The 17,015-nt window shown below is 34.3% G+C and overlaps 1 protein-coding gene across 1 annotated transcript in view; it reads right to left on the bottom strand.

The window, feature by feature from the left end:
- LOC102772862 (low-density lipoprotein receptor-related protein 1B) overlaps positions 1–17,015 on the bottom strand; it is a gene marked incomplete at both ends in the record, with an annotated part of 158,509 nt that overhangs the window by 89,550 nt on the left and 51,944 nt on the right. Inside the window, 4 exons of the mRNA XM_006761180.1 lie at positions 3,291–3,474; positions 9,685–9,872; positions 11,405–11,545; positions 15,900–16,022. Coding sequence (XP_006761243.1) covers positions 3,291–3,474; positions 9,685–9,872; positions 11,405–11,545; positions 15,900–16,022 — 636 coding nt within the window. The remainder of the gene's footprint in view (positions 1–3,290; positions 3,475–9,684; positions 9,873–11,404; positions 11,546–15,899; positions 16,023–17,015) is intronic.

Genomic DNA, 17,015 nt, shown 5'->3' with positions numbered 1-17,015 from the left:
TCCTTTGAATAATAGGTTATCTAATTTATTTGAAATTAGTAGAAATACCTGCTGTTATAATCTGATTTTAGATGATTTTTTAAAAATGATAAGCTACCCTTATCTTAGAAACCTACAGTATAGTTAAATATTCATATAATCAACTATTTCATTTTTTATGATTAAATAACTACTTTTTGCTCTCAGAATAGCTTCAGTGAAAACTGAGTATCATTGCCTACATACACATTTTTTCATCTGCCTAGGGACTTCTTTTAAATCATTTTAGATGTACAGCATCTATAATCCTTATCTATTAATTGTACCTTTCCTTATGAGTCTGTTTTTAAAATCTTTTAGTAGTCTTTATTTCCTTCTTGTTGTTTGTCCAATATCTTTTAGTACCTCACTTGTTCCAGAAACAAGGAAAGATAATAATAAGAACCTGACCATTCTCATATATGTAAAGATTCTCTAAGCCTTTCAATTGGTTTTATCATCAGAACTTATTTGGAAACAAATTAGTTTCTTAAATAAAAGATATTCAGAAAGTTTTGTATGGTATATTGACTTGACTATGTATCTTAATAATCTAAAATCAATTTGACCACATTCTTGATTGTTACAATCCTAGATCAATTCAATAAAAAATTTTGTTCAAATTCTCTTTAAATACCTTTGTTTCTAAGATGTATTCATATACTTAGTTGCTGGGTAAGCAAATTTAATGTCAGCAGAAATTAGAAAAAAAAAACAATAAAAAGTCACTTTATGTAATCTAATGTGAATTTTATTGTATAGCACTAATAGTTACAGTTTTTGTCCTGTTTATGTTCTAAATTATTACTTTATGCTCCCTTTATCTTTTATTTTATGGTAAACATATAATATACACGGAAACATATTATAATTTAACGTACTCTATGTCAAGGACTAATAACATGTGTTACACATGCTGGACAATCGCTTCCATCAGCCCTCATCAGTCATTCCACTCTTCCTGTCGAGGCCAAGCTGAGACTTAGAACCCTGCCCAACAGAGTAAGCCCTCAAGTTGAAGATGCCTTGTCATCCTTGTCCATGTAGTTCTACATTTAAATATAAAATTGATCAGTCATGTTCTACCTCAGTACTTAAGCAATTCTGTTCTTTACAACCTAACTGTAGGACTTTAAACCAAAAAACTCTTAGAAGGAAATGTAAAAAATAAACTTCTTGACATAGATCTTGATAATAATTATTTTGGTATCACACAAAAAGCACAAGCAACAAAGTAAATGGATTGGACTAGATCAAACCAAAAAGCTTCTGCACAACAAAAGAAACAGTGTAATAAAAGTCAACCTATGGAATTATAGAAAATATTTGCTCATCATGTCTGATAAGGGGTTAATATCCAAAACATTTATAAAGAACTCCTAAATCTCAATTGCAAAAAAATCAATAAAAGAGACAGAGGAGATGGATATACATTTTTTTCAAAGAAGACACACAAATGGCCAATGGGTACATGAAAAGTTGCACAAAAGCAATACTCATTAGGAAAATGCAAATCAAAACTACAATGTTAGAATGGATAGCATCAAAAAGACCAGAAATATCAAATGCTAGGAAGGATGTGGAGAAAAGAGAGCACTTGTGCATTGTTGGCAGAAATGTACATTGGTGCTAGAACTGTAGCAAATAATATGGTGCTTCCTCATAAAGTTAAAAATAGAATTACCATATGACCCAGAAATCTCACATCTTTGTATGTGTCCAAAAGAAATAAAAACAAGGTACCAAATATGTATCTGCTATCCCTGGTTACTGCAGCATTACAGACAAGAGCAAAGATGTGGAAACAACCTACATGTCTGTCAAAGGATGAATGAATAACAAAAATGGATGAAGGAAACAAAGAGTAGAATGGAGGTTACTAGTGTCTGAATGTGGTGGTGGTGGGGAAATGGGGGTTATTGATAAAAGAATATAAACTTCCATTTAGAAGATGAATAAGTTCTGGAGACCTAACACACACCATTGTGATAATAGAAAACAATGCTGTAATATGTACTTGAAAGTTACAAAGAGAGTAGATATTAAATGTTCTCACCACAAAAGTAAATGGTAATAATGTGAAGTGATGGAGGTCTTAGCTAACACTATAGTGATAATCATGTTACAATATATGTGTATCAATACATGGTATAACTTAAAGTTATACAATATTATATGTCAGTTATATCTCAATACTTTTGGAAAAATATCTAGCCTCTCTTTAGCAAATATTTACGTTCAGTAACACTTCCTTTTTGTGTCACCACTATTATTTGTTTTGAATTATTATTGTTAATGGAAAATAAATGCAGTATGGATATATGATATAACAAGGCCCAAATTTGATCATTAGCATTCATCGCCTTTATATAATCTTTTATGAAAAGTTTACAGTAATGGAAACTGACTGGTTTGGAGATTTTGTGTATTATTTTTTATTCCTGGTAATTATTTCATGAAAGTACCATAGTAGATGAGAAAACATCTAGTGTTTTAAATGCTGTCCCCAGGATGTATTTTGAAAGAAACTGGCAGTGTTATTTGATTCATTATACTCCAAAGCAAAGTAAGGGTGATAGAAACACCTCATGTACCATTTATTTATCCATTTTAATAGTAATTATTATATATTGCTTTGTATAATTTTAATATATGTGATAATCTTCACTAAAAATTACAATATATTTTTCAGTTATGGTCATGTTTTATTGAATTTTTTACTTTACAAACAATCACACTATTTGGAACAAAGAGAAGTTTAATAATTTTGCTGAATCACTGGAAAAATTCAAGTAACCTTACATTGCTGCTTTATTATTGTTGTCATCATTGCTACTGTTGCTATTATTGACTAGCTGTTCTCCTTGACATGCCTATGTGAGTGTGTGTGGTGTAGAGAAGACGGAAAAACTGTAAGAACACTGTCGCAATGGGCTCGTTAATGGTCGAGGCCAAGCCTGCTCCTAAGCACCTGTGACTCAGCAGGAGGCAATGCTAGAGATTGTTCTTGTTTCTTGTGAACATTCTCAAAACATAAACAAAACAAAGAAAAACCCTTAAAAATTCACAAGACCATCATGCAATATTATTATAAACAGAGCAGTTTGTGGACAACACAAAATCAGAATGCCAGATCCCAGATCAAGGTAAGTAGGGAAGAATTTTGATTTCTGAGAAATAGCAAGAATGAATGAATTTAATAAAATGGCTATGAAATTCAGAATCCATGTGTGTAACTGAGGTTGGATCAGTGGACAAGTTCAATTTGGTACCTGAAAGTGATTTGCAGCCATTTGGGTTATCAGGTTGTATTTCATAGCCCTCTGTACAGAGGCACTGGTAGGTCCCATATGTATTGATGCACCGCTGGCTACACGGAAAGCCCGTAGAGCATTCATCAACGTCTACACACGTTTTACCGTCATCCTTCAGTTGGAATCCAGGCCAGCATTTGCACTGCAGAATTTAAAACAAGCATAATCAATTCATACCATTGTCACTGTCTTTTCTTATTGGATATCCCTTTAACATGACTGAACCCACAAAAGGTAATGGCAAATCTTTCTGTCTCACACACAGAGAGATTAAACTTCAATAAGCATTACAAATATCATATAAAGTTAAAGTTAAACATCTCTGAAATATCTTCATTTGAACATCTGAGGTTGGGAAGACTATAAAAGTTAACTGATATCACCGTAGCCAACTAGAGAATGACAAATACAACAGAACTGAACTGTCAACTTTCATTCCTGTTCTATTTCATTATATTGTCTTTTTAGAAGACTTTAACCATCATAAGAATTAAACCTTACGTGGAACTTTGAAGATTACTAACATTACCACATGTTATGTTATTAGAGCCTTACAGAAATTTATGATGTAAGTATTATTTTCCTTAGTTAACTGATGAGAAACGCAGAGGAACAAAGGTGAAGTTGCCTAGATAAAGCCAGGAGGAGAGCTGAGGCTGTCTGTAATTTTTTAACACATAGTAAAGATCAATTAATATTTATCAACTGGGTCTGGTTCTATAATCAGATATGTTGATATTATCTGGAAAACTAATAATAACAGAGTTTCTCCATCATTATTAAATAAATTTGTATCATCAAATCTTTTCTTCAGCACCTCTGTGATCTTCTACACGAGCTTCTGAGGATGATCTGCAAAATTTACTAACTGGCATGTCAATTCTGCGTCCAATGTCATGCCAAATATGTTTTTGAATTCCTGGAAATAATAAGGTGCTATGATTGGTCACTGTCTTTCAGTTCTGTATTCAGTCCTTGCCAAGAAGCATATGAAAATTCTAATTATACAAAATGAACCTAAAATAGCCAGAAGATTATGGTCATATTAACATTTACCAAGGCTATTTAGTGGTCTTTGAATAAAGAAAATTGTGAGTATTGTGTGGGACAGTGAATTAAGAAAGAACTTTAAGTTATTAAGAGTAACTAGTAGTTAAGGGTTAGCCATAGTAAACATTTCATAATTTAGATAATTTAAGGGTAAAGGTAACAGAAGAGCTTTTTATATTTTTTAGGATAATATAGGAGATACATGTATACATATTGTTAAATAGTCAGCCAACAATTAATCGAGGGCTAGAATTTTTTTAAGTACAAGAAGGTATTTATTACTAGGAGGGAAAGCATCAACTTCACCTGAAGCTGTTCAAAAGATAAATACCTCTTTCTAAGTCCTTTTACAGGAACTAAATTCCTGTAAGTTCTTAGCACTTTATTCTTTAACGAATTTCACCAATATTTATCTAACAATCCTAGGCGATAATAAAGGATTGTGCTGTGGTTAATCAATAAAACCCACTAGCAAGCCAGCAAATCAAAGCAAAACCAATACTTGGAAAAGTAGGGTTGTCACAGCCTAAGATATGATAACGGCAGTTTGGGCAAGTCCTTCTCATATCTTAGGCAGTGGCAATACTACTTTCCCAAGTAATTAAGAAGTAATTAAGAAGACAACTTACTACCTGATGTAGAAAGGCAAGAGGATAAAATCTGAAGAGAAAGAAACAGCAATGGAGCTATCGGCTATTAAAGTGTGTACACATTTTGGGGGTGGGGGGTACCCTGTATGTTATCACAGTTATTAAAAAATAGATTTTTTAAAAAGGAGAAACTGACAGGATACAAGAAGATGTCACTGAGAAGGACTGGAAATTAGACCCTGTAATCGATCATGTGGTCAGGAAGCCAGAAGACCCATAGGCAGACACAGGGCAATGCTAAAGTCAAGGGCACTTTAGAACAAACGGAAAGAAGTTGCATAAACTATGTTGAATCCCTCTCAAAAAGTATAAAAACTTAAACGGTGTCCCAATTTTAACAGGATTTCTGAAAATAACTTTGAATGGCTAATATCAAGACTTATAGAACTACAATATCAAATAGACAGCTTAGATAAAACCACATTTATGGAATATTAATTTCCTGAAAGTAAAATTGGTAAATGCTACTGAATGTATTACACATTTCTATAAGCAAATGGAATTGGGATGTTTAAGGTTTACAGTAAGTTTTTTAATTGTTTATTTAATAAAAATATTTTAAAAAAATAATTTACTGCCCTAACCGGTTTGGCTTAGTGGATAGAGCATAAGCCTGCAGACTCAAGGGTCCCAGGTTCGATTCCAGTCAAGGGCATGTACCTTGGTTGCGGGCACATCCCAGTAGGGAGTGTGCAGGAGGCAGCTGATTGATGTTTCTCTCTCATCGATGTTTCTAACTCTCTATCCCTCTCCCTTCCTCTCTGTAAAAAATAAATAAAATATATTTTTAAAAAATAATAATTTACTACCCAATCCAGTAACCTTGTTATAACAAAAACATTTTTACTCTTAAATAATTACTAAACATCTATGAGAAATTCTACTAGCCTGACCTATATGAACAAAATGAAAAGAAATAATAATCACTTGCATATTCAACAATAGATGAGAGATTCATAACGGTTTAAAATTTATTCACCTTCATTTAAAAAGACAATTTTTATGAAAGTGGGATTTATAATTTTAATTTTAATTTTAATTAAATTTAATTTTCCTACTCATCAAGAACTATTTCAAATTTGTCTGCTTTGTGTTAATTTTCATATCAGATCATAAAACTGGAAGAAAGAAACATAGCAACCCAAATTTACCTGTTACATTCAGGAATATTTTTGTGAGTTTTTAATGTGATATTTGACAAACATTGATTATTTTATTTCTAATGAATACATTAAAACTTCTTTCTCTCTCAGAAGTATTTTTATTTTTCACATGGTAAGTTTCCCTTTCCTTCAAAATAAGATTCATGCTTTAGTAAATGTTATTACTCTCTTTTGAATAGATATATTGTATGTGTTTTACAGCAAACATATAAATTGTTCACATTTCATAAGATCTAATTTTTGCTTTCATCAGCAATTTTAGTTTTATTGCAGAATGTGGATTTCTTGACATGTACTGCTGATAATGTATTGAGAAATAAGTTATTGGAAAGTTTTCCCCATTCCCTGAAAAAGAAAACCCCACCATCTGACATTTTTTCCCCCAAATAGTTAAGCATTTTTTTGTACAGAGACTTTTTACTCAATTTCCTATCAGTAAATATATATGTAAAATATGTGTTTGAACCTTTGCTTAAACCTCTTATTTATGATTCTAAACTTGCTCCTTAAAGTTTTATACCAGTCTGTTTCCCACATTTGTTTCATTTTATTCATCGGTTTTGGGATGTGTATATATTCAGGAATATTACTCACAGAATTCTGTCAGGTATCATATACAAAGAATTTTTGTATTATGAAATAGAGTGTCTATTTCAACTAGAATTCTCACTTAAATCATTTCTAGAGAAGTCAAAATAAAAACACTGATACTTTAAAGGTATGGAAAAACAAATATTTTTGTGTAAGGAGTCTTATAAAGTGATTAAAATGGTATGCTTTAACGTATTTTTCAGGGTGACATCTACTGCTACCAAAAGTAATTTTCCAAATATAGCATATGCAGGCATTTAAAAAAACATTAAACTTCATTTTGAATGATATGGCAAAAGGTTATAACTGATACTCTATAATTTTTAGATTTTACCACCAAGATTGTTATGACAAAGTTTAAATACACACAGACTAAACACAAATAAACTACTTGAAATTTACATTTTGGATATCCATATTATATGACACACATATATATCCTATAGATATGTAGACTTATAGTGTATATTATGTAGACAGAACTAAATAATTAATTATAACTTATGACTTAAAATTTTTAGTTTCCGGTAATAATTCTATGACATATCCCCTGATTTTCCAGGAAAAATTTCTATATTGATTGTAAATAAATAGCTAACATATTTTTATGCTTCATTGGATTTCAAATACTTACCGACACAATTAATTATTTGATACATAATCATCTCATTCAGAGCTATCTCGTTGTCTTGCTTCCCTGTTACTTACAGGATAGTGTTCCTGAGTGAGTGTGTGTTTTATGTTTTTTTTTGTTTTTTACTCACCAGAGGACATACTTATTGATTTTAGAGAGAGAAAAGGGAGAGAGAAAAAAATGGATGTAAGAGAGAAACATTGATCGGTTGCCTCCCATACATTCCCCGACTGGAATCAAACTTGTAGCCTTATGCTGTAAGGGACCATAAGACACCAGCCCAGGGCTAATTACTGTAGTTTTTAGATTGTATCTACATATAGTAAAATCCTGACCAATGTAGTTAAATTAATCATAATGACAGAAATACAGAGATTAAAAATGGCAACACGGTCATTTGGCTGAATTGACCATTATAAAGACCAGGCTTCTCATAGAATGTTAAGGCTGGTAGGAAAAACGAGCCTTCTGTACAATGCACACATTTTTTTCTCTATCATCCTCTTAAAGAAAGGCATTAGTCGCAGCTGAAACACTTTTAGTGGTGAGAAATAACGCAGCTCATTCCAATATAAAGAGTTCTGACCTTAGAACAATTTTCCTCATATTGAACAGAATCTGCCTCCTAACTCTAATTCCAACCTTTGAAACAACTCAGAGCAAATATGCTGCCTATTGCAGTGCTTCATATACTTGAATAGAGCCAATTAGTCATCTTCATTCCAGGCAAAATGTCTTCCAAAGGTGTGTGTTCCAGGCCTCGTATGCTCGTGGATGTACAAATTTGAATACACTACAGTTTGTGAAGGTTTCTCTTAAAGTGCCACGTGCAACACGTCAACAGTAACCCAGGTACGCTCCGATCTGTGCCACACTTAGTAGAACAACATCTGACCTCTGCAGTGGCCCCAACTGCCGTTAGACTCTGTGTTTGTAAGAGCCATGCTCTATTGTGATTCACATGGAGCAAGTGCTCAGTTAAAAAAACAACAACACTATTTCCAATGAATTGCTCCCCCAGAGACTTTCCCAACTTACACCATCAATTTACCGAATACACAACTTTAATTTTAATATTTTGTTTGTTTGCATCCTCCATTCCAACGTGAATGAAGCAGATGCTTTAAAATGCTATTTCTGTCCATCAGTTTTGTCAGTGAAACACTCGCTTCAGGAAAATGGTACTAAGAGAAAGCAATTAGACTATCAGGCATGATTTATTTTGTTAATGTACCTGCACTCAGTTCTACTACTTCATGTGTTCTGTTTGTTTTGCTTTTCTTCTTCCCTGCTCATATGAAAAATAAAAATGTACTCTCCAGTATTGTGGTAAATAAATGATTAGCCCATTTAACTTCAATTGTGTATGGGAGGGAGGATGAGGGAAGAAATGGGAACTTAGGAATTACATACATATCTAATGCAGCTATTAATATAGCAGTAATCTTTCTAAACACTAAGCTTCTCTTTCTTATTTTTTTTTCTTTATGTTCAGCATATATTGAAAGATATTTTGGTTTTTTTTGTCTCCCTGAGTATATTTTCACAAAATTACACCACATTATTATTATTATGGGTTGCATATATAGAAACTCTCCATTTAAATAATTTTGCAAATATATATATATATATTTGTTGTCAATCCTCACCCAAGGATATTTTTCCCATTGATTTTTAGAAAGAGTGGGGAAGGGAGCAAGGGGATACAGGAGGGAGGAAAGGAGGGAGAGAAAGAGAGAACATTGATGTGAGAGAGACACATCAATTGGTTGCTTCCTGCATGCACCCCAAGTGGAGCCAATGGTCAAAAGTGCAACCCAGGTATGTGTCCTTGACTGGTAATCGAACCCGTGACCCCTTGGTGTGAAGGCTGAAGCTCTAACAATGGAGCCACACTGGTCAGAGCCCTAACAATATTTTGACGCCTTTTACATTTTACAGCCATATTGGATTAAAAAGTTTTCGTTACCCCCAGATTATGTTTTTAATTAAATTTACTTGGGTGAAATTGGTTAATAAAATTATACAGATTTCAGGCATACAATTCTAGAACATATCATCTGTATATTGTATTATATGTTTATCACCCCAGGTCACCATTTATCCCCCCTTTGCCTTCTTCTGCCTCCCCACACCTCCTCCCCTCTGGCAATGACCATACTGCTGTCTGTGTCCACGAGTCTTTCCTTTTTTAATTCCTTTTCATTTTTGCCTAATCCAATGCTAACGTATCCGGTGATGTGCTATTTTCGATGAATACCAACCTTGTAACCAGCTGGGAGGTCCTGGCAGTCTTGAGAACATCCACTGACTTTCTTACTCAAACATTCATTTATGTGGCAGTTTTTCTCATCTGAGCCATCGCCACAGTCATCCTTATTGTCACAAAGACCTCCACTGGGAATGCACCTGCCATTTCTGCACATAAAAAATGAACTGTTGCATGACTGTTCTGGAAAAAGAAAATAAAACGAATGGAATATAAAGGGCATGCCATTGTTTTTATACTATAGTTGTTGAAAACATTCACAAATATGGTAACTTATCTGTCTAAAATCAGAGTAAATATATGAACACGTAAAATGCTTTCTATTTACACACAAAATAGAGAAAACCAAAAGCAAACTGCACTTTTGCTCAACCCACTGTACATTGCTTTATCATGAAAATTAACCATCAAGACAAGAGTCTATAGCCCTGGCCAGCGTGACTCAGTTGTTTGGACACTGTCCCATGCACCAGAAGGTCGTCAGTTCGATTCATAGTCAAGGTACATGCTGGAGTTTTGGATTTGATCCCCATTTGGGAGCATAAAGGAGGCAGCCAATCAATGTTTTGCTCTCACGTGGATGTTTCTATCTCTCTCTCGCTCTCCCTTCCTCCCTCTCTAAAAATCATCAAGAAAGTTTTTTTTTAAATGCATCTATAGTAAAATTAATGGAATATTTCTGTCTTCATCTATAGTGTGACAATTGAGATCAAAGTGTAATGATAGTTTGACATTTCCCTCAAGCCATAGGTCTCTGTGAAATTAAATGTCACTAAAAATTACAAATCCAGAATAGGTAGATATTACTAATTTTTTTTCATCTTGGAAATATAACATTGACATTTAAAAATCAGGACATAAAAAAGCCATTTTTAGTGAATAATAGTTGTTCCATATATAGCCACAGAAAGTAGTCCAGGTTTTGCAGCTACTCTTATCATGATGATTTGAATGTTACTCATTATTTAACATGATAAAAGAAAACTTATTAACATGCAAACTACATGAGTAGCTTTTTATTTTAAAATACATGACTATGGCCAGGTGTGCCTTGGTGGTTGAGCTTCAGCCTATGAACCAAGAGGTCACTGGTTCAATTCCAAGTCAGGGCACATGCATGGCTGTGGGCTCAATCCTGAGTTGGGGGCATGCAGGAGGCAGTCAATCAATGATTCTCTCTCATCATTGATGTTTCTATCTCTCTCTACCTCTCCCTTCCTCTCTGAAATCAATAAAAATATATTCTAAAAATTTGACTATGTATTCAGTAAAGAATGGTGAAATTATCAATAAACCAAATTTGGCTATGTATATATTTAGTTAATATACAATTTACTTTATTTTGCCTAAATATGAATAACACAGACTTTCTCTCAGTAAATCTCAACTTCTTTTATGTTTGAATTTTTGAAGTGTAGCCGGGAAACTTTAGTCACATAAAATAATGTATTAAGAAAAGGCGACCTTTTTGAAGGGGCAGGGTGATGGATTCATCAAGTTCGTTGCCTGAAATCTTCATGTTTTTAGCACATACTAAATTTATAAAACTAGCTTCAAAACATTATTATACTCTGCATAGTGTCACTAGATACATCAATGCTTAATGATTTGCATGTCCTTTCATTTACTACCATACTAAGCAAATCAGAGTAACAATTTTGCCATTAAAAAAAGACAGATTTTGGAACAAGCATAGCTTCATATATTTTCTGTACCTGCACTTTTGCACTTTGGGTTTAGAGGTGCTTCATCAGAATGGTCAGGGCAGTCGAAGTCTCCATCACACTGCCATTGCGTATGTAAAAGACATCGTCCATCAGCACACCTGAATTCTTCTGCATTACATGGTCGGTATTCTAGAGACAAAGAAATAAAGATTCTAATTTATATTATTTATATAATGAACATTATTCATATGTTATTGATTTTTTTTTAACAGAGTGAAAGGGAGATGGAAAGAGAGTTAGAAACATTGATGTGAGAGAAACATCAATCAGCTGCCTCCTGCACACCCCGTACTGGGGACAGAGCCCTCAACCAAGGTAAATGCCCTGATTAGAAATCAAACCCAGGGACCCTTCAGTCCATAGGCTGACACTCTATCCACTCAGCCACACCAGTTAGGGCTATAACAAACATTATTTAGAAATGCAACCTCTAATCTACACTATACCTTACTAACCATGTGGATTACCAATGCCTCCTATGGGAAATGTTTCTATTTCTATCTGGGACAGTGGTCATACTTGCAAGAAATATTTGTGGCTGAGAAGTAGCACTGGAGTCCAGAAAATAAAGTTGCAAACAAGGCACTGTTACTGTTTCTAGAGGAGAACACAAGAACGCAGGACTCCAGTATACCATCTCTGTTCACCTATTAGTTATATTCTAAAGGGTTCCCTTAGAAGGAAAAACAGATGGAAGCTCTTAGAATTATCTTTAAGACCAAGCTCGGGTAGGTGCAGCTCTAGAGCTTATGGATGAACTGATTCTGAGTTATAACGATACTTCTCAGAAGCTGTAATGTCATTTTTATGTTTGGGAATCAGCATTCAAAGTGTAAATAAATTATTTAGATAAGGGAAATGAAAATTCAATTATAGAGCAATAAGTATAAGAAGTATTGTAATTATATTTTGATTCTTAGATGCATTGAAAAGCTTTATTAAAATCACAATATTAGCCCCTCAGTTGTTAATCTTTAAATCTATGCCTGACTGTGAGTAAAATTCTTTTAATTGTGAATGTTACCAAGTTTTAAATTAGATTTTTTCCCCTAATTTTTCAATAATAAAACCTGTCATTTCTATTATAAACTTTCTGGTAAATCTAAGCAAATAGTCTATTTTTGGAGAGAGAAAATAACATTTTTATGGTTTAAAAAATAAACAAAATTCTAATAAAAAACTAATTCCACAATGATCACTTGAGATATCTAGCACTTTGAATGGCAAAAGTAGATAGTTCTAACTCTCCCCAACTTCCTTAATGTTTTTTCCCTCCCTCTCCCTGAGCACTAGTTCCTCCTTTTGTGTTACTATGTCTATTCAAGGTTCTCCCAGCCCCAAAACAATAAAGGTCCATTGACATGACTCTTAACAACACATCTCTCTTTCACTTCCACTTACTTTCCCCCAGTTCTTCTTTGATTCATTAACATCTACATTCTGAAATTCCTCAGAGCTAAGACACCAAGTGACAAGTGTCAAATCCAAAGGTGTCTCTTACTCTTATCTACTTCATTTTCTTGTAGTCTTTGACATCATTGACCACACTACCTTGGTTTCTCTCTGCTTTCCCCGTTTTTCTCTATTTCTGTACAGTCCTCTATTGTTCCACCCCAAAGTGTTGTAGACGAAGCCCTAACTTCAATCTTCAGTCTATTGCTGTCTCTTTTCCTTTCTATATTGTTGAGTATATTATATATTATATATATATAGATAGATAGATAGATAGATAGATAGATAGATAGATAGATAGATATAGATATAGATAGATAGATAGATAGATACATATATATATCTATATATATACATATAGATAGATAGATAGATAGATATAGATATAGATATATAAATTTATTTTTACTGATTTCAGAGAGGAAGGGAGAGGGAGAGGGAGAAATAGAAACATCAATGATGAGAGAGACTCATTGATCAGCTGCCTCCAGCAAACTACCCACAGGCGACCCAGCCGGCAACCCAAGCATTTGCCTCCATTGGTAATCAAACCATGACCTCCTAGTTCAGAGGTCAATAATCAGGTAGATTCCCTGAGACCCTGCCCCACCTAAGCTGTGCACAGAGGCTTTTGCATATGAATGGCCTGGCCCTTTGCAATCTAAAATTACCTAACAAACTGCAGCTGGGTGAGAGAGACCCAGAACTTCCAAAAGAAGGCCCACAGCAGCTTGCATTGCTTCACAACTGGGCCTCATCTGGGCACCTCCAAACACCCAAACAAAGAAGAGGAATCTGCAGATCTCTTCGTAGCTCCTGCTGGGTAGCCTCAGTCAGAGGCTAAATTAGCACCTCCTTAGAGATCCAAGAGCCAGTGTACCCAGTGGTCAGAGTGGGACCATCCAGATTACAACTCCTCAGATCCATAAGGGACACAGTCAGGGGGCAGACTCAGTGAGCACCAAAGCCCCACTGAAGCACGTCTTGCCCCAGAAGGGTGTCTCCAGCACAGAAATTCTCCCACCATAGACACAGCTGATTCTCACAGCCAATTGGCCTGGAGGTCAATTCCTCCTAGTGATACCTATAACAATCAAGGCTTAACTACAACCAAAAGAGTAGGTTTACATAAGGTTAGAACTTCAACTGGGAATTTTTAATATACTGATTTTTTCCTCAAAAGTTAGGTATGGATTCATACAATGGAGTCAAGACAGCCTCTTCAATAAATGGTGTTGGGAATATTGGACAGATACATGCAAAAAAATGAAACTAGACCACCAACTTACACCATACACAAAAATAAACTCAAAATGGATAAAGGACTTAAACATAAGATGGGAAACCATAAAAATATTACAGGAATCCACAGGCAGCAAAATCTCAGACAGATGCTGAAGTAATATTTTCACCGATAGAGCTCCTAGGGCAATGGAAACTAAAGAGAAAATAAACAAATGGGACTACATCAAAATAAAAGGCTTTTGCACAGCAAAGGAAAGTGCCTAATCTCCAACATTTTTAGGGAACTCATACAACTTAACAAAAGGAAAATAAACAATCCAATCAAAAAATGGACAAACAACCTACATGGATACTTTTTGAAAGAGGACATATAGAAGGCCAAGAAACACATTAAAGCATGCTCAAAGTCACTAATTATCCGAGAGATGCAAATCAAAACAACAATGAGATACCACCTCAAACCTGTCAGAATGGCTAGCAACAACATATCAACAAACGACCAGCGCTGACGAGGATGGAAAGAAAAAGGAACCCTCCTGCACTGCTAGTGGGCATGCAGACTGGTGCAGCCACTGTGAAGAACAGAGTTTAGAGTATAGAGTTTCCTCAAAAAACTAAAAATGGAACTCCCATTTGACCCAGTGATCCCACTTCTGGGAATATATCCCAAAAACTAGAAACACCAATCAGAAAGGATATATGTACCCCTATGTTCATAGTAGTACAATTTACCATAGCTAAGATTTGGAACAGCCTAAGTGCCCATCAGCAGATGAGTGGATTAAAAAAACTGAGGTACATCTACACAATGGAATACTATGCTGCGGTGAAAAAGAAGGACTTCTTACCATTTGCAACATGGATAGAAAAGGAGAGCACTATGCTAAGTGAAATAAGCCAGTCAGAGAAAGATAAATATCACATGGTCTCACTCATTTGTGGAATATAATGAACAACATAAACTGATGAACAAAAACAGATCCAGAGACAGGGAAGCATCCATCAGACCATCAAAACTCAGAGGAAAGGTAGGGAAGGGTAGGGGTAAGGGGGAGAGATCAACCAAAGGGTTTGTAGGCATGTATATAAGCCTAACCAATGGACACAGACAGCAGGGGGAGTGAGGGCATGAGTGGGGGGATGGGGGAGAAATGGCGGGAATAAGGTCCCCTATGTAATACCTTAATCATTAAAGAGAGAAAAAAATGAAAAAGAGTTATGTACACATTTGTATTGACATTTTATTTAAATATATAATGTTATAGATTTATCTTTTCACTACATATAATTTTATCTTATCACTTTATAAATGTAGTGAAAAGATTGAGCTCATCATAATATTACATTTTAAGAAATAAGTACATGTGTCAATAAGATAAAGTGAGAGGAAAATGCTCAGTATCCAGTTATCCTGGTAGTTGTGAATTGCACTTTTCTCTCCCACTTAGAGATTTGAGTTGGCTGTAAGAATGCACTAGATAGATGGCAGCATGTAATCTTTGTGTACTTCCAAGTACGTAAAACCAAATATAGTTTTAGAAACATTTTTAGTTCCTGATAAGAATACATGGCGAGAAGGTATGATTTCCAAGTAAATGCATAATTATTGTGGAGCTTAAAGAAGTTACATGTGGGATGTCTGTGTATAACTGCATTTAAATGTCTTTCATGATGTTCACGAATGTGTGCCTTTGTATTTGTTATTCATGTATATATTCTTTGAGTCATTTAAAAAGACTAATATGGAGCCCGAGGCTGTTTCCAGGAGAAGTTGAGGTCCACTTACCACACTGCTGAGACTCATCAGAGCCATCTCCACAGTCATCGTCATGGTCACAAACAAACTGCTTGGGCACACAGACTTTATTACGGCACATGAAAGCATTCTCATCACACGTATTATTGGGAGCTAAGGAAGACATCACAAAAAACGAAGTCAGATGAGGTCCTGTTTTATCTTCCCCTACCTTAGGAGCTTAGAGAATGTTTGCTGTTATACTCAGTAATCCATAGTTATTTAGAATGAAACTTTACATAACATTCAACATATCAGATAAGTTAATAACATGTATTAATACACATTTATTAATATTTTGGAATATATGAAAATAAATATAAATAGATAGGCAATTCAAAGTTTTAGTATTAATGCATTCAAGTGTTCTAGAGTGAACCCAAAATTTCAGGACTTTGAGCAATTTTTAAGTTTGCTAAAGGTGTAATCCAAAGGTTCATTACGTGATTTAACAATAAAGATTAAAATAAATAAATAAATACATACATACATACATACATACATACATAAAAATTTTAAAAGTTAATAAAGTGTAATAATGTGGCGGAGTTTTTCTCTCTTCTGCACCAATGCTAGTAAGGGATAAAAACCTTGCTTTATTTGTCAAAAAATGAACCTGAAAATACCAACAAGTGCCAATGCTCATTAAAAAGTAAAAGAATAGTCTAAAGTCTGAGAAAGTTACTGTTTTCAAAATAAAATAAAATAGGTGACTTCAAGAGTTGAAATAGGTTAATACTTAAGGTGTGATGGGCACAACCACAAGTATCACATTAAATCAGGAAACAAAATATCAATCCTTTAAGAAAAGTGACCCATGAAATTTGTGCTCTATCTAGCAAGGGTCCTTACCAGTGGGAAAAAAGGTTGATCAAAATGGGCTTTAAAATTTCAGCAGATGTTCAAAAAATGGCAATTTGTGCAGATTAAATAAATTTTTATATACTGTACATGGAATCATAGAGGTTTGAAGAGATCATATAAACATTTTTTAATTACATTTTACATTTAAAGGATAAGTGCTATGATAAAATTCAAGGTCTGAGAGATTTCCAATGTCAATAATCTGCTATATAATGAATGTTCACTATCTTATTGCAGTTATCA

This window comes from Myotis davidii, unplaced genomic scaffold, assembly GCF_000327345.1.
Source record: "Myotis davidii unplaced genomic scaffold, ASM32734v1 scaffold2958, whole genome shotgun sequence".
NCBI classification, from domain to species: Eukaryota; Metazoa; Chordata; class Mammalia; order Chiroptera; family Vespertilionidae; genus Myotis; species Myotis davidii.
The sequence above is the reverse complement of the archived record's forward strand: the minus strand, read 5'-3'. Positions and strand labels throughout refer to the sequence as shown.